This window comes from Argopecten irradians, chromosome 12 (assembly GCF_041381155.1).
Source record: "Argopecten irradians isolate NY chromosome 12, Ai_NY, whole genome shotgun sequence".
Lineage (NCBI taxonomy): Eukaryota > Metazoa > Mollusca > Bivalvia > Pectinida > Pectinidae > Argopecten > Argopecten irradians.
In genome coordinates, this window is record NC_091145.1 from 29,923,387 (window position 1) to 29,951,037 (window position 27,651).

The following is a 27,651-nucleotide window of genomic DNA, read 5'->3' on the forward strand; positions in this document are numbered from 1 at the left end:
AGGTGGACTCTTTAGACACAGGTGGTCTCTAAGGAAGGTTGTACTTCAATGTATAAGCAGAATCAAATATCTTCTGGAAGAGAGACAAACCTTCACCAACAGGCATTGAGAATGTATAGTTGTAGCCATCTTGAATACGTCCCTCAACCGCTCGTTTATAGTACATACTGTCAACAGTCCGTTCATTAGAATTAATGTATTCCCTGCAGATAAACATACATGAATTTTAGACAGAAACTGACAATATTCTGTAGAAGCATATATTACAGAATTATCTGCCCTTGGGGGTAGGTACTGATCGTTATGTCATGTGTTTATAAAGTGTAACATCATATTTTTCACTGAAAACAACTTAATCTTTGCTCACAAAGTAATGACGTCACAATCAATACATATCCACAAGGGAGACAACTCTGTATTATTGCAAAGACAGAACAGCAAACCATGGATTGGTCATAATTTAATTCCTTGCATTTATATGTATTATAAGTTTATAGACAGTATACCTTTCTTACTTTCCCTTGTGGATATCATTCAATTGAAAGTGATGTGAATTTATTCCAAATAAATCATAACATTTAAAATGAAAGGCTCAAATAATCAAAAGTTATGATCTAATTGTTTAATGTATAATTTTAGATTGATAACAAAACTTTAAGCTTAAAGATATACACTAGTATTCAATATAACCATTACAAGCAAATTAACACATTCACCCCTGAAATCTCATAATGGACTGCTCCAGTATTGGAACAAGAACAGTCTAAATGTGTCTTCAGGGGTGGATGGGTTAAGATTGGTAAACTCATTTGTTTAGTCTTGAGACAATTCACTAAATCATAAATTAATGCATGGACAAATTTATTTCCTATATGACAACATGAATAAAGTGTTTAAAATAAGCATATTTTATATTAATTGGTTCTATATATTGCTGAAATGTTCATTGAAAGTGTCCTGTACTTACAGACTAGATGGGAAGAGTTCTGTGTTGAGAAAACGTGTAATACCACTCTTGGTACCAAGGAATATTAAGGCAATACCATATCTGTGGACCAAAAAGTATTTACAGATAATCTACTTGTAATCATCATATCAAAATTTAAAAGCATTTTTACAAGAGTAAAATCAAGCCAGGTACAAAGGTTTTGTTCAGAAGTTTTCAACATGCTAGTTTTTTTTATATGTAACTAAGTATATATACAGAAGGGAACAGAAGAGAAAAAAAGTGAGCATGTTTTTTCCACATTTGGCATTAAGTTTAATAAATATTTTTTACTAAATTCACCCAAACTTTACTGAAAGAAAAACTTGTTTACAGCAACAAATATCAAAGTGAACGTCACAGGGCAGCACATATATGGGTATCCTTATAAATGCCATTCCATTTTACAGTAAGGTATTAAAATGATATAATCAAAGCTTGTTTTTTTTTCTCCCAAAAGATCAACATTTCTCATATCTCAACTATAATTATATATCTAGATACCAGCACATGTATTAAGAGTTAAACTCTGAAACTTACATCAACCAATATATACATCCATGAAAAAGTCTCATAAAACCTATAGGCATCACACAGGTTATTATATACAGGTAACACACAAGGTATAATCTACAGGTAACATACAAGGTACATCTGTATGATCTAAAGGTAACATACAGGGTATCATATACAGATAATACACAAGGTATAATCCACAGGTAACACACAAGGTATAATCTATAGGTAACACACAAGGTATAATCTACAGGTAACACACAAGGTATAATCTACAGGTAACACACAAGGTATAATCTACATGTAACTTACAAGGTATAATCTACAGGTAACAAGGTTAAGTCTACAGGTAATACACAAGGTATAATCTATAATAACACACAAGGTAAACATACAGGTAACACACAAGGTATAATCACACAGGTAACACACAAGGTATAATCTACAGGTAACATACTGGGTAAATACAGGTAATACACAAGGTATAATCTATACATAACACACAAGGTATAATCTACAGTAACACACAAGATATAAATCTACAGGTAACACACAAGGTATAATCTACAGGTAATAAAAACATAAAGTACATAGGTAAACTAACAGGTAACACACATACAGGTATAATCACACAAGGTATAATCTATAGATAACACACAAGGTAAAATCTACAGGTAACACACAAGGTATATCTACAGGTAACACACAAGTATAATCTACAGGTAACACACAAGGTATAAATGTATATACAGGTAACACACAAGGTATAATCTACAGGTAACATACACAAGGTATAATCTACAGGTAACACACAAGGTATAATCTACAGGTAACACACAAGGTATAATCTACAGGTAACACACAAGGTATAATCTACAGGTAACACACAAGGTATAATCTACAGGTAACACACAAGGTATAATCTACAGGTAACACACAAGGTATAATCTACAGGTAACACACAAGGTATAATCTACAGGTAACACACAAGGTATAATCTACAGGTAACACACAAGGTATAATCTACAGGTAACACACAAGGTATAATCTACAGGTAACACACAAGGTATAATCTACAGGTAACACACAAGGTATAATCTACAGGTAACACACAAGGTATAATCTACAGGTAAACACACAAGGTATAATCTACAGGTAACACACAAGGTATAATCAGGTATACTACAGGTACACACTAAGGTAACACATAATCTACAGGTAACACACAAGGTATAATCTACAGGTAACACACAAGGTATAATCTACAGGTAACACACAAGGTATAATCTACAGGTAAACACACAAGGTATCAATACAGGTAACACACAAGGTATATCTACAGGTAACACACAAGGTATCATATACAGGTAACACACAAGGTATCATATACAGGTAACACACAAGGTATACATACAGGTAACACACAAGGTATAACTCTACAGGTAACAGGTTAATGGGTATAATCTACAGGTAACACACAAGGTATAATCTACAGGTAACACACAAGGTATATCTACAGGTAACACACACAAGGTATAATCTATAGGTAACACACAAGGTATCACATACAGGTAACACACAAGTATATCTACAGGTAACACACAAGGTATCATCATACAGGTAACACACAAAATATCATATACAGGTAACACACAAGGTATAATCTACAGGTAACACACAAGGTATAATCTACAGGTAACACACAAGGTATAATCTACAGGTAACACACAAGGTATCATACAGGTAACACACAAGGTATAAAAGGTAACACACAAGGTATAATCTACAGGTAACACACAAGGTATAATCTACAGGTAACAACATCATATACAGGTAACACACAAGGTATAATCTACAGGTAACACACAAGGTATAATCTACAGGTAACACACAAGGTATAATCTACAGGTAACACACAAGGTATAATCTACAGGTAACACACAAGGTATAATCTACAGGTAACACACAAGGTATAATCTACAGGTAACACACAAGGTATAATCTACAGGTAACACACAAGGTATAATCTACAGGTAACACACAAGGTATAATCTACAGGTAACACACAAGGTATAATCTACAGGTAACACACAAGGTATAATCTACAGGTAACACACAAGGTATAATCTACAGGTAACACACAAGGTATAATCTACAGGTAACACACAAGGTATAAGTAACACAATACAGGTATAACACACAATCATATAGGTAACACACAAGGTAATCTACAGGTAACACACAAGGTATAATCTACAGGTAACACACAAGGTATAATCTACAGGTAACACACAAGGTATAATCACAGGTACAAGGTATCTAAGGTAACACACAAGGTATAATCTACAGGTAACACACAAGGTATAATCTACAGGTAACACACAGGTATAATCTACAGGTAACACACAAGGTATAATCTACAGGTAACACACAAGGTATAATCTAAGGTAACACACAAGGTATAATAACTACAGGTAACACACAAGGTATAATCTACAGGTAACACACAAGGTATAATCTACAGGTAACACACAAGGTATAATCTACAGGTAACACACAAGGTATAATCTACAGGTAACACACAAGGTATAATTATACAGGTAACACACAAGGTATATCTACAGGTAACACACAAGGTATAATCTACAGGTAACACACAAGGTATAATCTACAGGTAACACACAAGGTATAATCTACAGGTAACACACAAGGTATTAATCTAAGGTAACACACTAAGGTATAATCTACAGGTAACACAGGTATATAATCTACAGGTAACACACAAGGTATAATCTACAGGTAACACACAAGGTATAATCTACATACACACAATATAATCTAAGGTAACACACAAGGTATAATCTACTACAAGGTATAATCTACAGGTAACCACAAGGTATAATCTACAGGTAACACACAAGGTATATACTACAGGTAAACACACTACAGGTACACACAGTATAATCTACAGGTAACACACAAGGTATAACATACAGGATAATCTAGGTAACACACAAGGTATAATCTACAGGTAAACCAAGGATATCTACGTACACACAAGGTATATCTACAGGTACACACAAGGTATAATCTACAGGTAACACACAAGGTATAATCTACAGGTATAATATCTACAGGTAACACACAAGGTATATCTACAGGTAACACACAAGTATAATCTATAGTAACACACAAGGTATCACACAGGTAACACACAAGGTATAATCACATACAGGTAAACACACAAGGTATAATCTACAGGTAACACACAAGGTATAATCTACAGGTAACACACAAGGTATAATCTACAGGTAACACACAAGGTATAATCTACAGGTAACACACAAGGTATAATCTACAGGTAACACACAAGGTATAATCTACAGTAACACACAAGGTATAATATCTACAGGTAACACACAAGGTATAATCTACAGGTAACACACAAGGTATAATCTACAGGTAACACACAAGGTATAATCTACAGGTAACACACAAGGTATAATCATACAGGTAACACACAAGGTATAATCTATAAGGTAACACACAAGGTATAATCTACAGGTAACACACAAGGTATAATCTACAGGTAACACACAAGGTATAATACAGGTAACACACAAGGTATAATCTACAGGTAACACACAAGGTATAATACAGGTAAACACACAAGGTATAATCTACAGGTAACACACAAGGTATAATCTAAGGTAACACACAAGGTATATCATACAGGTAACACACAAGGTATCATCTACAGGTAAACACACAAGGTATAATACTACAGGTAACACACAAGGTATAATCTACAGGTAACACACAAGGTATAATCTACAGGTAACACACAAGGTATAATCTACAGGTAACACACAAGGTATAATCTACAGGTAACACACAAGGTATAATACTACACACAAGGTATAATCTACAGGTAACACACAAGGTATATCTACAGGTAACACACAAGGTATAATACAGGTAACACACAAGGTATAATCTACAGGTAACACACAAGGTATAATCTACAGGTAACACACAAGGTATAATCTACAGGTAACACACAAGGTATAATCTACAGGTAACACACAAGGTATAATCTACAGGTAACACACAAGGTATAATCTACAGGTAACACACAAGGTATAATCTACAGGTAACACACAAGGTATAATCTATAGGTACACACAAGTAATAATAATCTACAGGTAACACACAAGGTATAATCTACAGGTAACACACAATATAATACAGGTAACACACAATATAATCTACAGGTAACACACAAGGTATATAGGACAACAAATCTACAGGTAACACACAAGGTAAACTAAGGTAACACACAAGAATCACAGGGTATAATCTAAGGTAACACACAAGGTAAATCTACAGTAACACACAAGGTATAATCTAAGGTAACACACAATATATCTACAGTAACACACAAGGTATAATTACAGGTAACACACAAGGATAAACACAGGTAATCTATAGGTAACACACAAGGAATCATAGGTAACACACAAGGTATCACATACCGGTAACTCTTAGCTCAGAGGTGTAAGTTTTTGTTATCTTCAATTGTCAAACATTGAGGTAATGGTTTCATATCATTTTATTTGAAATCGTTTTGTAATTAAATCCAGCTGATTTTTCTTTTATTTTAATGCTTCATTTAAAAAAAAATAAGAAAAATATTCATCTCTTTTAGATGTATGAACACAGAAAATTACAGTATGACAATAATTTATTTTGTAATGCCTGCGTTTCTTTATATCATGCCATGCTGATTGATACAAAGCAGATAATTTATGTTGGAAATTAGATTCACAAAATAGACAGAAAAACAGGTAGATAGGCAAGCAACTAGGGAGAAGGGAGGATGGGTAAGGGCAAACAAATAACTTCTTCTGCAACTCAAATCAAGTGTAAAACTATACACACTGAAATAAACATCTACCACTCTTCACTCATAATGTCACATAACCATTACCTGTACATCCAAGGTACATAACAATATTTTGTAAACAACAATTATCTTCTACAAGTTGCAACCAACGGGGCCAATGCATTCAGTGTTGACAGAAACAATGTGTTTCATATCAAATTTTTGATAATGATTCAGTACGACAGTATAACTTGTCTAAACCGGATGCCATTGGAAAATAATTTTGGTCTTTATACACAGGTCAAATTGTATTAAAATTGCCATTGGACTTTGACAAAATGGTCAAGAATTGTTAAGAAGATTAATTGTCTTTAAACAGTGGTGGTCACTAAGGCAGTTTAGAGAGGAATCTGGATTAGATAAGGGTCGGTTATCAAAGGTTATATTGTATTTTAAGGACACAATATGATTTAACACAGAATGAAGATTTAGACCTCCTTTTACATAACGAGCTTCTGTCAACACTGCTTTAGGGTTATATAGACTGATTCCCTCCCCTTAGTTCTCTACTCTCAACCACTCTGTGAAGCGTATGCAAGGGAGATACGTAAGGCCGAAACCAGTCTATGGGGTTATGTACCAAAACCAAAAACTTCAAAGCTCAGAAAGGAGGAGTTGTACGTACTTATTTCCGAAAAGCTGGATAGAGAAATTTGATGCATAGTAGCTGAAAGGGGAAAAACACAACACTGAAGAGAAGAAAACATGATATATGTGAGTGATATATATGTGTCACAGTCATGGAAGTGTGACGTAGATTCCATCGTAGATAGTGATCAATATTGGACAATAACATAGCAAAAGTGACGTTGGTGATCATTTGTGTACATTATTCACAAAGTGTCAATAAAATGTTATTTCACTTTTCTTAATTACTTAAAGAATCACTTATTGTCAACTGAAAATAACATTTAACCAATAAAATATTAATTTAATTATGCACTTAAGAAAATGCAACAATTCAGCATCTCAGGAAATAGAATGTATCAGAAATTTATGCAAAACATCCTTAATCCTTTTGAAAACATTGTACTATGAACCAAATGAAAAAACCATTAACTTAATTATCTGAGTTGATATTTTATCTATAAATAGCAGGGATTTGTTATGAACAGTCGAAATCTTTAAGATGTCGCATGAGAATAATTATTTCTTCAAGACATATAAAGATCAGCACAAGGATGCTGATACAATAGCTTTTGCTGCATTACTGCCTTATTGGAACAAAAGCAGAGCAGAAGGAGAGAGATTATAGGCTATATACTTATAGGTTAAGTATGGCAGTTTACAGTGACATTGGAGGTTCAGAACGCTATTGGTGGTTTAATATAAAACATGCTTGTGAAATTTCAGTGAAGATTCTATTTTTGGTAACTATAACCTTGAATTTAAAATTTATTCTAACAACTTAATTTGACACGACCATATGTGACATTAGGTTGTATTCCCTCCCCTAGATGAACTCATATACAAAGTATGATACTCAAGTACCTCACAGTAATAAAATGATTTTTTTTTAAATTGAGGCCAAAGGTTACAATATAGGCCACAGTGACCTGGTTTTGGTACTCAACACACCATCTCACCTAGGTGGATGTATACATACCAAATGAAGTTCCAAAGCCTTATAGTATAGGAGAAAGAGCCCTGAAAAGCTTTTCTTAAAAAAAGGTCAAAATGTAGGTCGCAGTGACCTGTTTTTGGTACATGACACATTGCCTCAACAAGGTGGACCAATATACCAAAAATGGAGTTCCATTGCCTTAAATTATGGTATATATACAAAGTCAGACAAATGGACAGATACGACCACCAAGATGATGACCCATATTTTATCCCCTCTAGTTCCCTGTAGGGGACTAATTATAATCAAAATCTAATGTGTATTGAATGAATACATGCCCGAGAAGTTTCTGTTCATTGAGTAAATTGATACAAATGCTATGTGAACTGAGAAAGAGACAAAAAGATAGTGATACAAGGGAGATAATTTCCCCACTACACCTAGCAGAGATAGATATGATATTATAATATACATGTATATAGGTGTATATGATAATGCTATTTTTGTTATCCAAATACCTTTTAGTATTTTCATAAGTAGATACAGACTTCCAAAGGTCAACAACATCTCGCAATCTGGTCACGTCAAATTTGGCCATTTTGTTACTTTCACCTGAAAGAACAAAAGAGATTCTGATAGTGTAACAATACAACAGATTAATTATCATATAGGCCTGTAGAAAACATACTTGTTACAAAGATATGATCACATACAAAATGGAATTTTAACCAATATATCACAATAATTTCTGAGTATATTGAATACTTGTAGGTCTATCTATACATATAAGCCTACTGATATGATAATATTGTACTAATCAGACCGAAGAGCAAATATAACAATATCGCAAGACTACATTACATTATAAAGAGTTGTTCATAGACAGAAAGACAGATGACAGACCAAGGACGAAAGGTTATTGGAATAGCCCACTATCTGAACATGGCAGACTTATAAAATATTTGTGTTATCTAGGAGGCTAACTTACATACCCCACACACACTTTACTTTATACACACATAATTAATTTTTATTTGTTTTCGTACTAAATCTGACTTTTCTATTGGTAGATTCTTTTTCTTCATATACTAAGAAGAAATATTCCGAGATTTGTGCGAAAACCAGACGTTATCATGTCATAATAGCGACATTGATATTGCGTATTGATTTCGAAAAATAATCCTTTAGAAAATCAATGGAATTGTATGTTTAAATGTATCTTGTGTTATCAAGCAGTATGAAAAATTAATTATAAGCATTGATGTTACTATTTTTTAACTTCATCGGGTTGTGAAATAAATTTTGTTTGCAAACTTTCGTGAGAAAAATTATTGTCAGCAGGTTTCCATGAAATTTGTCCAGTAGTTTAGGAAAAGTTGCTGGGTAGTTGATTGTTGTGCCTACAGACGGACAGACAGATAGACAATTTGAATCAAGTATACTTCCCCTATTTACTTAGGGGATATACTAATCAGAGTGAATACTTCACATCAAACCTTGACATTTTATTATTGAGTATCTACACTACTTACAGCCTCCACTTTCTGTGTAAAACAGATTGTACAGTAGCCGCTTCCGTTCGTCTCCCTTCGCCAGAAGGATGTCATCATTCTTACAGAATCTCCTGAAATGTTTCAAATTAATACAAGCATTACTAAACTCTCTTTCACAACTGGAAATATCACAAAATGACAGAAAATTTTAATTGATTTTTCTGGATAAGAATGCCCCCATCCCCATGTCTAAAGGAAAGGACAGACATTGGTAACTCTATACACTTGCCTTTTATGGTGGAGACATAAAAATGAAAAATTATATCTAAATTCAGAAAATAAATATTCAACATTATGTACCAAATATTGAAACAAATAACATCTGATAATAAGATCAAATAGAATACTGTAATATTTACTTGTGAAACACTCCAGGTGCCTAGGTAATAATAATTGAATAGGCTTATGTTTGGAAATACAAAATAAAGTGCAAATAAGATATTGGAAAAAAATTGTGATACTTTACCAAGGCGCAAATCTGGTATTGTTATCCATAAAATAAGACAACTGGTCTGAAAAAGAATGAACAATATTACAAGATTGAATAGACATACCATACAGCTGGGTATTTTCTCAGAGATATTTTCACTATATCTGTATACAGTATACATGTATATACATATCATGGTGAATAGTATAAAACATTTTAAAATGAACCTAATTCATAAGGCTTCTGGAACTTGGTAGGGAGATATTGGAAGGCTTCATAACTTTGAAATTTGACCTTGAAGTAGGTCAATGTCATGTAATAATCACAAAACTGCTGATACTCTCCTAGTAATACCGGGTAGAAGTTACTTGCTCCATAAGACACTTGGGTATTTAAACCCAGTAATAGAACATACTTGCTCCATAAGACACTAGGGTATTTAAACCCAGTAATAGATCTTTCTTGCTCCATAAGACACTCCAGTATTTGCACCCAGTGATAGAACTTACTTGCTCAATAAGACACTCGGGTATATATACTCAGTAATAGAACATACTTTCTCTATTAGACACTTGGGTATTTACACCCAGTAATAGAACTTACTTGCTCCATAAGACACTCGGGTATTTATACCCTTTAATAGAACTTACTTGCTCCATAAGACACTTGGGTATTTATACCCTGTAATAGAACTTACTTGCTCCATAAGACACTCGGGTATTTACAAGTGTAGTTCCATAATTTGTAGGCACAGCAAACACCAATCTGAAAAATAGAAAAATAGGTGTTGTTACAAAACCCATATAATTTTGAGTTTCTATGGCGACTAGATTATCCAAAATACTGTAACCAAACTTATACTTGTGGGTAATTAAGTTCCATGTCTTTCAATACAATACTTCCATAATTATTTGTCCCAAAATTGTTCTGCACATGGGTAAAGTAGAATCAATTAAGATTTACCCGGTAATCACAAAATTAAATCATTGTGAAAAAAGTTTTTATCCATGAAAACCTGACATCAAGTTGTTGCCAATTCATTGTTTACACTACATTTCAGGAATGAAAGACACCCATAGGGCCAATGCAGTTTAGAATGTTCCAAAAACTATGGATTTTCATGTGTACTTCAGATGGGATTAAAATGGTTTCCATATATTTAAGGAATAATTCTCATGTGAACTATTGTAGTACTGGATAATCCCCTTTGACATCCCTTTGTCAATGTACAAGCATTTTGTAAACGTAGTCTCCCCATGACATGACATGACATGCATGCAATATCTTTTAGGTGACCCCTTTGAAAGTAAATTCATGTAATTCAAAGCTAATGGTTTACATGGAGGCTTGTGTTTTGGAACTTTGTTAGTTTAACATTCTATTAACAGCCAGGGTCATGTAAGGACGTGCCAGGTTTGTTGGTGGAAGAAAGTCAGAGTACCAGTAGAAAAACCACCGACCAGCGCTTAGTACCTGGCAACTGCCCCACATAGGATTCAAAATTGTGACCCAGAGGTGGAGGGCTTGCAGTAATATGTTGAGACATATCTTAACCACTCAGCCACCGCGACCCTTTTGGAAAGGAGTAAGAAGAATAATGGCTATATACATAAAAATATTGTGGTCTAGGTCCCAATGGGAACAATGTATAACAGTAGAGTATGCATGATGTCTATTGTATTTTGGCATGGGTACCCATTGTCGGATCCCACGAGGCACCACTCTACATTTATCACAAACGTAGAGCGGTGACTTGTGAGTTTCCGACGATGATGGGTACCATGCAAGTTTGAATCCCATGTGGGGTAGTTGCCAGGTTTTTCTCAAGATACTCCAGCTTTCCTCCAGCATCTAAACCTGACGCATTCTTTACTGAACCTAATTATTGATAGGAGGTTGAACCAATTAAACCAATTATCAAGATTTCTTGAACGAAATGTCATGTTAATCAAACCAAGTGGGTACCATACGAGGACCTGTAGCTATAACTTTTCAATGTCACTTTCAGAGATGTCACAAATAAGAAAAGACCAATGAAGACTGTGTACATCTGCACATATACTTACTTAAATCCTGTATCTCCTATGGGGTATATATGATATGTGAGGTCAACGATAGAAACACGCTTCTGAAATAGGAATATATACAGAAAATTATTTCATTAATGCGAAAAAAGTGGCTGTAAAGTTTTCTCCTTCTATCCATAATTAAGTCACAACTAGTTAACAAGATTAAATTATTTGAGGAACATCTAATAGAAGATTTTTTGAGAAATTATGTTACCAAACATTTGTGTACAATATTTGCTATTACTTTAGTTTTACTTTTACATTTTTTCATCAGTCTAGAACTTGCCTTATCTACTTAAGTAGAGATTATCATTGTTGATGAAAATCTGATAGTTGTCAATTGTTCATGGTGTCAAAAATTTAAGTAGACAGCAAGCAACGTGAACTAGCATCACCTTCAAAAGCTGGTATACTGCAATTTGATTTAAGCTTCCACAGATGTTATCTGAACATGACCTCTAATAGCTGCAATATTGTAGCTCAAAAGACTATTAGACAGAAAATGGTGTCGTCTTTAGAGCTACAATTGGTGGCTATTACTGCTAATGGAGCAAAGAAATGATTATGCAAACCATTGTAAAACGTTTGTTTGCATTTTTATCGTACTTGTTTGATATCGCCTCCTTACTAGGCAATAAAACTGAACCACATAAAATATCAAATTCTCATCGAGGCATTGTTTTTTTTACGTAATACATATAAAGGTCTTTCTGAAGGGAATTTATACGGCGAGTCCACAAATTGTGAATTTGACGTCTTGTGAGCGGTACGGTAGATATATATTAAGAATGTTGGTTGTGTTTGTTTTGGACAAAAATATTATGTAAACGCATGTATATGTATAAAATAATTGGAAACCTACAAAAAAGTATAGAAAACTATGCCCGAGTGATTTTCGGAGGCAGTGGTCCACTACAACACATAGGGACCAATTCGTACCCGGCCGAAAGGTATAGTAGGCCGGGTACGTATATTCGTTCTAGACTTCTAATATTCCATCAGATCTACATTCAACACATAAAATGACGTTTTGTGTTTTATTCAGATTGAAAATTGATCTAATATCATCATTATCATCCTGTGATGTACTCACCCTTCCATCATAAGGCACTACCACATTTTTTATGCTGTAATTTGCATAACCTGAGGCTTTTAAAATTTCTTGTCTCAGCTGCAAAAAATAATAAATATAAATCATACTGTATCACATATTTGCTCAGAAAGAAGGATTATATTTCATATCATATCTGAAATATGAGATCTATTAACGTTAAAAGAACATCAATTAAGGTCATTTCAATAAACTTGGTATCAACCAAACTTAAGCCCAATGGCACCAGAGGAACTCATTTGGAAAAGTTCAAAATTCTAGTTCTGAAGTCAGAAGCTGAGCAGTACTGGGCACTTCTAATTTCTGGCTAACCTAACAAGATGCCAAGAGGGCCTGTATCGCTCACCTGTTGTTTTTTTTTAGTAATCATCACAACGACTCTTACAATTAGATAAATTTGTGAAATTTACTCTGAAATTTGTTTAATTTTGAATCACAACCATATAATGATGCTACAGATACCATACAAATATGCTATCCAATACATAGGTTCAGGTATATGAAAATAATAGCCTAATTGACCTTTATGGCCCAGCGTCTAAGGCCCCCAGGGTATCAGTCCTATTATTTGTACAATTTCAAAACCCCACCCTATAAGGATGCTAACCATTGTATTATGAGTTCTCTTCCATGCTTAGTTGCAGAGAAGAAGACGTTTATATGGTAACAGCCAAATTGACCCCATCCCCACCCTGTAACGATGCTACGTACTATTGCACTATGAGTGCTATTCCATGCTTAGTTTCAGAGAAGAAGTTGTTTATATGGAAATAGCCAAATTGACCCCCCGCCCCTCAGGCCCCCGGGGGTCAGCCCCATCATTTGTACAATATCGAATCCCCACCCTATAAGGATGCTACCATTGCATTATGGGTGCTATACCATGCTCAGTTTCATAGAAGTTTTATTCTAACGTTTGGTACATATATTCTAACATATAAACTTACCGTCTCTAAGTCTGAACTATTTGGTACACATTCTAACATATAAACTTACCATCTCTAAGTCTGAACTGTTTGGTACATATTCAATCTCTGTAATATCTATACTGCTGAAGTTGGCCTTTAATCCGGGCTCTCGAGACAGTCTCTACAAACAGATAGGAGAAGGCTAGATTTGGTATACAGAGTATGGTTGGTAAAATGATAGAAATTAGCTAGGAGTTGTCTCCCTTTGCATTGAACTGCTATTCCGTATCATTTATATTGTTAGACAGGTTGGTTGACAGACCTGATGACTGTTGTTCTCAGATGATCCTTCAAAAAAGACTTCCAAGTCCTGTGTTAAAATCAGTATGTCTGTCAGGATTTATATTTGAAAGATTTACTTGTACAAATGGACAATTAAAATCTTCTGTTTTGCATTAAATACACAGGCCCTTGTATTCAATGGAATGATTCCTTACCTTGAAATAGTATGGGCGGAGGTTTGGATGGAACAAGACATATCCCTGAGACGTTACTACAAACGCATAACCATTAGGTCCAAGCTACAAAAGATCATCAGTTTTTACTACATATATGTATAGTTATACCTGTCTATACAGACCACCTACTGAGCGACCAAGAAAAAAAGAAATGATTTTTATAGCCAAGTGGTCTTAATACACAGGACAAATTGTGTTGAAATTGATTATTTTGAGCCCTAAGAAAATGGTTTTATTAAGCAGATGGTCTTTATACAGAGGTGGTCGCTAAGGCAGGTTTGACTGTAGATATACCATATTATGCTGAGCCCACAAATACATCAATTTTTACAACATTTACCTGATCTTCGGTCTATTGATAAGCCATTGGCTTCTAGACCACTTTTACTTTTGACTTCTTTTATTATTTTGACATTGTTATGAACCAAATACTGAGCATCTCTATTAAAACAAAACATCATTTCTTTCTATAGGTAATATCAGAGAAAGAATTGGTTTTCATAATGGATATAAAACTGCAATCGGTGACAGAAGATTTTGCTACAAATTAATTGAATGATATATCTAAGAGAATTCAAGAACTAAGGTACACTGTTTGGGATGTCTGCAACAAAAAACAGTAATTATTCTGCAAATCATTATTGCATAAATTCTCCATAGATATAGATATATACTCTAAAATTGTGACTTATTTTTTGTGGCGATTTATTTTAACATTTTCCACAACTAGGCGATCAAAAACTATTTCATTTGAAACATTTTTGCCACAATATATTTTCATGATTTCTCATCGCCCACAGAATTTAATGGCACACAAAAATCAGTTGGTTCACAGTAAGAAAGACTGTATATATAGGGTCTTACTTACCTTATTATATGGAATACGAGCTTTAATCTGATCAATGGGCACGTCTGTACCCACCACTCCAAGCAAATTACCCTCCATTTTCTGGCGAAGAAAAAAAATTGATAGAAAATGTTAGTGTTGTCCAAATGATCGATTATAATCGATGTCTAATCGAACAGACAACCGATTTCAATTAATCGATTATGATGCATCAACATCGATGATCGGTATCAAAACAGGAAGTGGGAATTTTACTTTCATTTTCCCTCAGAGAGTATGGAGTTTATGCCATTTCTCTTTTTAGCAATGGCTTACCAAACTTGCTGTTAAAAAGAATATAAGACTCTTTCATATGTATGCATGTAGGATAGGGGTATTCCACCCGAGGGGTCAGAAAATGTGTAAAACCCGAGGCTTGCCGAGGGTTTTACCACATTTTCTGACCCCGAGGGTGGAATACCCCTATCCTACATGCATACATAATGAAAGAGTCTTTTTCTCTCATATAATTAACAAATTTATATCAAAAATGCCCCCGAGGACCTCCATTTTCTTATAAATTTAGATTTTTTATTTCAAGTTTTTTTACTTTAATAATTAGATATTCGGAAAGAGCATACCCGTTTTTGGCAAACGAAGTTTGCGGTAAAAATAAAACATTGGGTATGCTTTTTGCTTGGCGAATACATAAATCTAAATAAAAAAAATCTATGGCATGACCGACTTTTGACGTAGACCTGATCGCACAGCGAGAGATATGCGTGAATCCGCAATATAAAGTACCACTGGAGAAGATAGAAAATAAACAAAATCATATTCCTTTAACAAATGAATGGTTAATATTTATTATGCTACACGCATTTCAATTTAAAATTTGATATTTGTGACATTTTGAAGAAAACGAAGTGAATGTCGCTTATCTACCAGTCACTACACACAAAACACTGCGTCATTACGTGACGTCACGGGTGTCATCAGAATCCCATTCACGAATCTCGGTCAAGGCTATTCAGAATCGCTGTCGATCACCATAATACGACGACGTTTTTGTTGAGGAGCATGTGTTGTAATGTTCACAGTGATTTGGCAGTTATTCATGTGTGATCCCGCGAATAAGGATTCTATACGGGTGTCAGATCTTTTCTGTGATACAGTATTAACTGTGTTTTCTTGCTGAGAGTGAGATGAAGGAATGGTTTCGGGGGCCTGGCCATGGGGGAGTGGTACTGATCTTGAAACAGAGAATGGGACCAAATCTGTGCTTTTTGTGTTGGATAACATGTTCGAAATCACCAATTTGTGCCTGTCATTTAGAGTTCTGTAGTTGTTGAGCGATTGAGTGTTTTTATGACCTGTGACGTAGACTTGGAGACTATCGGGAACGTGGTTGTCTGTCAGCTTTTGGACCAGTGATTTCCGGACGCTGGTATTAGTAAGGCGTTCACATCCAGGTAGGTTTGCTTGTTTAGCCATGGTTCTCATCATGTTGTCTAGTTTACATTTGCCCACAGGGGCACGTAAAAACCACCTTTCTTTTACATCAGGCGTTTTGGTATTGGTAACTGTTGCTAAATAAAACGGATCGTTAGTGTTACAAAAGTCACTTGGACGTTTTGCTTCATAAAAACAGTACAATGCCACGGGACATCTCTCGGGGGTCTGAGGAGTGGCATACATCCTTGGGGGGCAGGGCCTAATGTTCCGGATATCGTCACCGGTTCTTGTTTTTGTCGTTCTTTCATGGTATTCTAAATAGTCTAGGTCAACTTCGGGGTCGTGTTTCAACTCGATATCTCCCCAACACATTGTGCGATGCTCTGTTGATCCACCCCTCATACCAAAATGCAATGTATTTTGAAACCATAGGGTATTTAGCACGGAGTTGGGACTGTTTTTCCCAAGCAAATTCATTGCATATAGCGTTTCAACATTTTCATCTGATATTGGCGAAGCCCTGTAGGGCTTAGACCCTTTTCCCTGTGATTTTAAGTCGCGTTGTTTGGCTTTAAGCGCATCCTTAGTTTTACTAAATTCGGGACCCCCAATTATGCTTGTTCCGTAATTTCTTTTCCGTAAATGTCTATCAAAGCTTGAAATCATCCCCCGTATTGACGATGGTTCGTACTCCTCACCGTCAGGTTTGCGAACACAGACTATAAACTCAGACAGATACATATCAAGTTCTGACGGGACAATACAGTTAATTGTACGATTTTCATCGGGATACCTTTCACCGAGAAATTCCTTAAAAAGTTTCAGATGTGATGCCGTTTTCCTAGCAGTGTTTTCGTTTTCCTGTTCTTCTATGAACGAGCTCACATCCATTTTCATAAATCTCGTCTTCTGATTGTTATTTGTTGACATGATGACAGATTGACAGGAGCAGACGATTCTGTAGGGGTTGTCTCCCTTGTACCACAAATTACTCCGCGCGCGTGAAATCCTATGTAAGATTATAAGACTCTTTCATAAATTTCTTGAATAAGTATAACTTAAACTGGTCCACTACCTTTCTGAAACAGCTTTTGAGTTTTAAAATGGGAATGTAAAACGAGATTGATAATTTTGTAGAGTGGCAGAAGTTATTAACTTAAAGTTGATACTACACTTATTATCACCTCCTAAACAGTTTAGTTAAAATAAATCAAATATTGTTTTTCATAACGTGGGTCGTCTTATGTTTCCCACCATCGTCCTAAATACCGCCCGGTAGTTGACTATCACTGCGCCAGATGGTTAAAAAAGCGAAATGACTCTCCACTGTTATCATATATTATGAAGGAAATCTTGCATATGTTTGGTGTTGTAACCTCATCTTAGGCCATCGGTATATATTTTCTGAGGTTATAAATGTTTTTATGAAATCTTTATCTTTTGCTCCTGAAAGGTAGTGGGCCTTTAAATAGTCAGGTTATCAGTATAATATACAAACTCTGAAAATCATCATCATCATTAAAATCATTAAAATCATCATCATCATCATCATCATTAAAATCATTAAAATCATCATCATCATCATCATCATTCAATTGGATTCTAAGTAAACTTTTTTTCATTTACAAACAGTAGGGTCTTTTATTCCAGCTGAACTGGCCCAGTTTTTGACCCATGGTAATGCAGATTTTTTTAGACATTGAACTGCTGTATCTTACAAATTTTTGACCTCCATGTCCACAAAAGCTTGTCTAGGTCTTGATAAATTGTTAGATGAAAATTTGAAAAACACCATTTAAGATGTTACTGGCAAAAAGACAAACTTGATATCAAAACAATTTCTTATAAATATTTCATCAGAATTTATAGACTTCCATAAATCACCAAAAATAATCCTTCATTGGTTTTTTAAGATTTGAATATTCCAAAACTTTTCTTGCTTGATATTGAGTACGTATTACGATTGCGGCACTTGATTGGCATTTAGAAAAGTAAGTTCAAAATGGACAGATGGTGATCAAATGTAAAAGATCACTCCTAATAATGTAATCCATGCATGTCTGCCAGCTTGGTAATCTTATAATCCTACTGTAGAGAAATACTGTACTAAACAGAAAAGACAGACTGCTGAATGTCATACAATACTGCAGGCAAAGCACTATTCTAGCTAGGCCATACACTGACAGACAAACTAATCATATCTACGACATATCATATATAGATAGTTTACAGGTATAAATCTAGATCATACAGGTTGGCGGTGATATTTTACATGTACTACTTTGGACCGTACAGAGAGAAAATTACGTTTACTGGTAATATTCTTCTTGGATTAACCATCAAATAAAGTTTGTATTTAGCAATAACATATAGACTCCCAACCACAAAAAGCAAAGTTTAAAAGCAATTTGTATAACATTTAACGGAACTGTCATCATAAATTTTAATGATCTGAACTTAATCTTGCTGTCCTTTGTATTTAGTTACTCTCAAAAGGAACATGCATAATTGAGAACCAGAGAGAATTATATACAAGAAGTCTGAGAAGGAAATAACAATAGCAAAAACTGGGAAAACAGAAAGACAGATAGGATGTAATGTACTTTTAATAGCCTTTTATCTCTTGACATTTATAAAGTGGTCTTAAAGGCTGCTATGCATGGTAAGACTGAAATGGAGTTTACAAAGCAGCACACATATAGCAGATAAATAAAGTCTGATCTCTAGGGCACATCAGCATGCAAGTCACGGTTTACTGTATCATATCTATACTAGGCCTCGCTAAATACCACATCCAAACATAAGGCCACATAATTACAAAAACAGATTTCTAATAAAACATGAAATTTGAACCGTATGTCAACCAATCAGAAATTGTGATTTTGTCTGAGGTAATTCAACTCCGTGGTGTACTCCCTGTCCCCAAACTCTCCCGAGCTACCGAAGATTAATCAGACAATAGCAGAATTCTAACCTGGAAACGACATCTCTGTGCCCGTAACCATGGCAACAGAAAGGTATATATGTCCATTGTAAATTGATATGTCATTCGTCCATTAACTTGCACACATGTAGGTAATGTAAGAGAAATGGAGGAAATTGGTTAAATAACAAACACAGACTTTAAATTCCGAATGGTTTTCACCAATCAAGTAATTTTCTTGTCGTCTGGTTTCCATAACAACAATATGAAAACTTATTTTTTGTGAAAAAAAATTTAAAGGCTACTAAAGCCTGGAATTAAGGTGGACTAATAATAGCACAATATACCAGAAATACAAAAAATTATTACTAGTTGTAGTCCTACCAAGGAAAACTGAGGGATAAGATCGATCTCCAGTTCTAATGTAATGGTCCTTGATCATTTTTGGTCTTGACTTGAGCTTTTCATTTGTACATTGGGAGAACTCTGAATACTTCGCAAAAGCTGCGACAGACTATATACCCCGGGGTAGTCTATAAAAACAGTATTTTCTGTTCCTTTTTAGTGTTCAGCATAAGAGGAATTGGGTGACTGGTTTGCCCATATAATGTGAAGGGGTGGGATATGCTGTTCAGTGTCTTTAACAGGGTGGGGTGTGCTGTTCAGTGTCTTTAACAGTAAGTTTCAGTGAGCTAGCACTATAAAATAGCCAAGAGCTCTAGTATTATAAGATTCTACAACAAAAATATATCACAGCGTCCAAAATTATATATAAAATCACATACCTTTGACATATCATAGACAGACAAGACTATCCTTAGCACTTACAACAATTAATGTTAAGCAAAACAACAAATGAGCTAAACAATCTCTCAGAAAACCAAGGCAAGATCACTTATAGATATTAAGCTTAATCTCATGGAATCAGGCTTTTGTTTGTTGAAGAACAATTTTAAAGATCACTTTTAGATAATAAGCTTAATCTCATGGAATCAGGCTTTTGTTTGTTGAAGAACAATTTTAAACAGAATTGGGAGTAGAAAGATTTAAAGTAAAATGCTTTCATCTACAAAATATTGCGGAAAAAAAAATGTTTTTCGCTAAACAGTCGAGCTGTTTATCAAAGCAATAACAACTGTACAGATACCATATACCATGCTATGCACATTTGTATAACTTTGGGAGCTGATATGCCATGTTTCATCAAGGTTTCGTGTTAGGTTTGAAAGAAAACAGTCAAACATTACAACCAAATTTTATTTCCAAAATGGTTTATTTAATCTAATCAATCCCACTTCATTTTTGTATCCATGGCAACAATCTTAAAACAAGAGACCTCTGAGAAACGTTGCTATCATTTATATGTAGGTTTAATTTCCTACTTTATTGTCTTTTTGCTGATTTATCGTTCTATTGAGAGAAAAAAACATGACTGTCTTTTCAAAACTTATTTTTTCTTATCATACATGTAATCAAGCATACGCAATCAGGGACCACTCAAGAAGAAATGAAATTTGAAAAGTTTCCTGTAAATATGTTTGTGGGAAATTCCAATAATTATTTTCTGCGAAACAGCAATGCGAAACAGCAATAAAAACTGAATTTAACATTTCAAATCAATAATGTTTTCTTTTTCCAATTTGATTTCAATTAAAAAGTATAAAATTCTAAATACCTACAGGGGAAATCTTCAAGTACTTAACTCTGAACACTTTAACTGCCTAAATTCACCATTATATATGATATATATAATTAGCTGTTGTGTTTTCTGGAAGTAGCCTTCATAACATAAGCATTGTGTAGGCAGCATACTTTTAAAGATTTAACAAAAACAGGCTGCTATAAAAATCACCAGCAACCTTTTTTGATAAATCTTTTCCAATCATTTTCAAACTACCAAAGCAATATCAACAATATCAAGCATCCAAATCCATAATGACTACCCCTCAGACATATTTAGTTCTAATCATTCTAAAATTCAACATGCAACACTAAGCACTAAAGGGATCATATATATGGTAACAATGAGGATTGGCCGAAGCACACTTTCACTTCACAGGATGTACAGCAGGATGTGATACTATCGCTAACAGTTAAGATACCTCAGCACTTTCTTCATATGTAAAATTGGTGTCCGAAACGTCACCTTGATTTGAATCACTGGGCTAAACACAAAATGATAAGTTAGCATGTACGGACTTACACAATCTAAATGAACTCAGATCTATATCATACAGACTCCACACACTTGGATTGCTTTCATTGGTTGGTAATAGTCATGTTTGTACACTTTTCAATAAACTGAAAAAAAGCACCAGGGGCACTGAACTTTTTTTTTCCTGAACAGAACGCGAACATTAAGTGGAGACATCATTTAAAGTCACAATATTGATTTAAGTCAGGAACCACAATATAAGCAAAATGGCTTCAAAAAATTGATAAAAATAATTATAGCTAATGAAATAAAGAATTTCTTATAATTGTTTATATTATGTCAATTCATTCACTTTACTTATATACAAGAGGCCCAGAGGGCCTGTATCGCTCACCTGGTTTTTAGTTTTTTTGTAATTATCACAAAGGACTCTTACAATTAGAAAAATTAGTAAAATTGACCCCAACATTTTGTTTAATTTTGAAACACAACCATATAATGATGCTGTAGATACCATACAAAATATGCTATCCAATACAAAGGTTCAGACAGGAAGTAATTTATATGAAAATATTAGCCTAATTGACCTTATCGGCCTGCGTCTAAGGCCCCAGGGAGTCAGTCTCATCATTTGTACAATTTTGAATCCCCACCCTATAAGGATGCTACGTGGCATTATGAGTACTCTCCCATGCTTAGTTGCAGAGAAGAAGTCGTTTAAATGGAAATAGCCAAATTGAATCCCTTTTGACCCCACCCCTCAGCCCCCGTGGGGGGGGTGGGGTGGGGGGGGGAGTAAGTCCTATCATTTGTACAATTTTGAATCCTCACCCTATAAGGATGCTACCACTGCATTATGAGCATTATGCCATGTTTAGTTGCAGAGAAAAAGTTGTTTATATGGAAATAGCCAAATTGACCCCTTTTGACCCCACCCCTCAGGCCCGGGGGATCAGCCCCATCATTTGCACAATTTTGAATCCCCTACCTATAAGGATGCTACCATTGCATTATGAGCGTAATCCCATGTTTAGTTACAGAGAAGAAGTGGTTTATACGGAACTAATCATATTGCCCACTTTTGACCCCACCCCTCAGGCCCCGGGGAGTCAGCCCTATAATTTGCACAATTTTGAATCATCACCCTATAAGGATGCCACCATAGCATTATGGGTGCTATTTATATATATATCCCATGCTTAGTTGCAGAGAAGAAGTCATTTACATGGAAATAGCCAAATTGACCCCTTTTGACCTCGCCCCTCAGGCCCCTAGGGGGTCAGCCCCATCATTTGTAGAATTTTGAATCCCCACCCTATAACGATGCTACCATTGCATTATGAGTGCTATCCCATGCTTAGTTTCAGCGAAGAAGTCGTTTATATGGAAAAGCCAAAATGACCCCTTTTGACCCCGCCCTCCTAGGCCCCCGGGGGGTCAGCCACATCATTTGTACAATTTTGAATCCCCACCCTATAACGATGCTACCATTGCATTATGAGTGCTATCCCATGCTTAGTTTCAGCGAAGAAGTCGTTTATATGGAAAAGCCAAAATGACCCCTTTTGACCCCGCCCCTCAGGCCCCGGGGGGTCAACCACATCATTTGTTCAATTTTGAATCCCCACCCTATAAAGATGCTACCATTGCATTATGGATGCTATTCCATGCTTAGTTCAGAGAAGAAGTCGTTTATATGGAAATAGCCAAATTGACTACTTTTGACCCCGCCCCTCAGGCCCCTGGGGGGTCAGCCCCATCATTTGTACAATTTTGAATCCCCACCGTATAAGGATGCTACCATTGCATTTTGGGTTCTCTCCCATGCTTAGTTTCAGAGAAGAAGTCGTTTAAATGGAAATAGCCAAATTGACCCCTTTTTTGCCCCGCCCCTCAGGCCCCTAGGGGGTCAGCCCCATCATTTGTACAATTTTGAATCCCCATCCTATAAGGATGCTATCATTGCATTTTGGGTTCTCTCCCATGCTTAGTTTCAGAGAAGAAGTCGTTTAAATGGAAATAGCCAAATTGACCCCTTTTGGCCCCGCCCCTCAGGCCCCTGTGGGTCAGCCCCATCATTTGTACAATTTTCAGTTAGTGGCCCATAAGGATGCTACCAGTCAAATTTTGTTGAAATCTGACCAGCGGTTATGGAGAAGAAGTCGATTGTTGACGGACGGGACGAACGCCGGACGCCGGACGCCACGGTATGGCATAAGCTCACCTTGGTCCTTCGGACCAGGTGAGCTCATAAAAGGAATGGAGTGCTTATAGAGACAAAATGGTTTTTAAGGCTGAATAAGACGCATACCAATACAGTCAAACCTGTCTATACAGGAGATAACAGAAATATAGCAAAAACGTCCTTTATAGACAGGTGTCCTTTATATTGAGGTCAATTATATAGTAAATTGCATCAATCCCAGATTGATGCATTAAAAATGGCAATAGGCAACATGCTGCATTGATCCTTTTAAGCCTGCAGCATGATGCCAACATACACAGCAGCATGGTTTGATCAGCATATGCTGCAAATGCAGTACATTCTGCAAATTGGTAAGGGTGAGTCTGTCCTTTATAACAAGTTTGACTGTGCATTCTTATCAGAAATCAGTTGTTAAAAAGAAATGTTTGGAAAACACTACTGTCTCAGCTGTCTCCACTTGAAGTTAACAAGGACATGGAAATCTGTCATCTGAATACCGTTGTCCACGACATGGAAATCTGTCATCTGAATACCGTTGTCCACGACAACCATACATATGTCTGTATCCAAGAAGTCGTGTCACTATCCTACCATTAATCAATGATTGGCTTCAGGTCCTAATCAAACACACCTGTTGGGTCCCATCATATAATCAAATATAGATATAGACTGATCAGCAATAAAGGTGAAGATGTGACCTTGACCTTGGACCATCAACATTCAATATTCTACAGAGAGGGAACACGAGATCATTGGCAATAATTAGGTAGAGTCTGTAAAATCTTTTAGTGCATTTATTCTAGTCTAATCAAAATCATTGGACCATAAGCTACCATATGACATGAAATATTCTTTGGCACTCTCTTTCATTTTTTGAACTTTTGACAAAACATTTTACAAGCAGATTGAATACAGGCTTGACTTTATTTCCCCGAGGAATATGCCATGTCTGCGGAATACAGGTGCATGCTTGTTCAGCAGGTACTTATTATATTTCGAAAGCTAGTCTGTAACCTTGACCCTTTTAAAGTTGGTTGACTAAAATTCAGTCATATATCCAGCTGAATATCTACAGCTTATAGTTGTGGCGCTTGGTAATCTAAACATTTGTGTCCCCAACCCAAACCGGCTGGATTACAATTTTAAAGAACTGCTGTACTGTTCCCTCTACATTTTTTCAATATTGAAATTTGTTCCCCGACATTTCCATCCTGATTATATGCTACTGTATTGTACACCACAGTATGTTAAAATACTCCTCGAACTGAGTTTCCCTTCAATAAGATCGCCACCCCCACACCCCATTATAAGTCAATATAGGCCTTACTTGACCACTCCCTGAAGGCTTGGTGATATTGTTATAGGGTTTTGGCAGTGGTCGTATTATAATGATACCCCCTCGCCCTTCTTACCTGACCACTCCCTGAAGGCTTGGTGATATTGTTATAGGGTTTTGGCGGTGGTCGTATGACGTCAGGATTCGTCAGATTGATGCCCATTATCTGTAAGTCCACATCTGTTAGCAGCTTCTTGTTGTTCAGGTAGTCAAACTGTAAGGGTAATGACAATTAAAAAAAGAGCTATTTCATAGCATAAACTATAAGTGGACAATGATATATAGACTTTAAAAAGATTTTTGATAAAGTTTTCAGAGTACAAACTTCAGTAAAATTGTAGTAGGAGTGGAAAAATGCACAGCCAGGATTTGAACCTGTGATCGACCCAACCAAAACACTAGCCACAGGGCTCTATAGCAATTGGGCTACATGGCTATTGACCCAATACAGAGTTAACAATTCTCAAGACCCTTTTCCATTTAAAAGATTTTAATGACAATAAATTTAAGAATTTTTTTTTCAGTCAAAGACACTGTAAACCAACTTTCTTTCGCGTGAGATTTATTTTCGTGAATTTCGCAATCAAGTTAAATTCGTAAAAGTTTAAATCCACGAAATAATCTTAATTAATAACCTTTTTTGCACATCAAAATTAAAAGATATCATAATTCAATTTTAAAACCACGAAACTTAATTTCCGCAAAAATGTTTTGAAATGGAAATCGCAAAATTTAGCAGCCATTGGTTTACAGTATGTATTATGGTTTTTCTGGTCCTTTCTACCCGCAGGGACATGGTTATTCAACCTTAGTGGTACACTAGTTCTAACTTATAGTGCATGTTAATATATTTTAATGTATCATTCAGAAAGAACATTTCACTTTATACAGCATGACATTTTCAGGACAAAAAGGTGATGTACAATAGTATAACTCGAATGAGGGTTCATAGCACGATAGACATATAAGAAATTGACTCTATAATGTAAAAATAAGCAGACCAAATTAGATAAAGAACTCCCCTGCTTACGGAAACAAGTTGTGGTGTTGAGCTGTAACTAAAAGCCAAAAGGTCACAGAGAGACGCTCACATTGTTAAAGAATGTAATCAGTTCAAACTCTGAAGAAAAACAGCACTAGAATTGCTGAACATTCCAATGTGACTCTAAAAGAGGCCAAATTGATAACAATTGCTGTCATTCAGGGCGATCGGTGTATCCAATAACATCCCTGTTTCGGTAGTTACACTTGAATATTGATTTGAAACAAGAAGTACAATGACAGAGGACATGCTGACACAGAAAACACACTAGAATGGATAATGTATCTATACAGACCTGAAGCTGTTCATCAAATGTATGGTTCTTACTGGCAGCTTGAGCAACCTTCTTCAGAAGCTGGAATTAAACGATAAGAAAATAGTGAATCCTCTGATGATAAATAGTATTCATTCAATATAATTATGAAGAATATTAATTTCTACTGTATCTGGATTTTGAATCAGTCAATTTGACATTTTTAGTCGTGACATTCCTTTGGCATCATTAGGCGAAAGGCTCATGTAATTCGCAATTTTCGTCTGGCATTGCTTCGGAAGGATTTTGCAAAATTCATCAAATTTGTTTCAGAGAGGAGTTTGAATGTGCTTATTTCATATGAACGGATGGCACTGGCAACAGCAGATAAAGAGAGGTTAGAATTTTTCTCCTGTGGCCTAAAACATATCCTTTGTTCTAAAAATATCCATATAGTCTAGCATTCTTCAATTACCAGAGAAAGAAACACTGATATTGAAACACTAATAATCTCTTGTTATCATTTACCAATTTACAAAGATAGTCTTTATTTAATTCATTCACCCCTTAAAATTCATAATGAACTGTTCCTGCTTTTGAATCAGAAGAATCCCAAATGTGTCTCCAGGGATGAGTTCAATAGGTCAGATGCTGATTTTTCAAAATAATTTTTTTACATGTTCTCCTAATGTAACGTACCTTCGGTATGGGAAAAATTTTGACTTAAAGTTTATTTTTGACTGAAGTTTGTTTCGAGAATTCGAGTCCAGATCTGGTTTTTAGGTGATGATGATCACAACAATCCATCATTTACTGGTTCATGCGAGAGGCACTTGTTTATGAGATGGAGTGAGAT

At 35.4% G+C, this 27,651-nt stretch overlaps 1 protein-coding gene across 1 annotated transcript in view; it reads right to left on the minus strand.

Annotated features, from left to right (window-relative positions):
- LOC138305047 (uncharacterized) overlaps positions 1 to 27,651 on the minus strand; it is a 106,138-nt gene that overhangs the window by 12,014 nt on the left and 66,473 nt on the right. The window contains exons 4-19 of the mRNA XM_069245454.1: positions 26,838 to 26,897; positions 25,577 to 25,714; positions 21,906 to 21,968; positions 16,476 to 17,789; positions 15,468 to 15,548; positions 14,579 to 14,662; positions 14,170 to 14,262; positions 13,156 to 13,233; positions 12,060 to 12,121; positions 10,691 to 10,758; positions 10,030 to 10,075; positions 9,543 to 9,634; positions 8,529 to 8,622; positions 7,072 to 7,113; positions 968 to 1,048; positions 91 to 203 (exon numbers count right to left, since the gene is read on the minus strand). Of these exons, the coding sequence (XP_069101555.1) occupies positions 91 to 203; positions 968 to 1,048; positions 7,072 to 7,113; positions 8,529 to 8,622; positions 9,543 to 9,634; positions 10,030 to 10,075; positions 10,691 to 10,758; positions 12,060 to 12,121; positions 13,156 to 13,233; positions 14,170 to 14,262; positions 14,579 to 14,662; positions 15,468 to 15,548; positions 16,476 to 17,789; positions 21,906 to 21,968; positions 25,577 to 25,714; positions 26,838 to 26,897 (2,509 nt within the window). The remainder of the gene's footprint in view (positions 1 to 90; positions 204 to 967; positions 1,049 to 7,071; positions 7,114 to 8,528; positions 8,623 to 9,542; positions 9,635 to 10,029; positions 10,076 to 10,690; positions 10,759 to 12,059; positions 12,122 to 13,155; positions 13,234 to 14,169; positions 14,263 to 14,578; positions 14,663 to 15,467; positions 15,549 to 16,475; positions 17,790 to 21,905; positions 21,969 to 25,576; positions 25,715 to 26,837; positions 26,898 to 27,651) is intronic.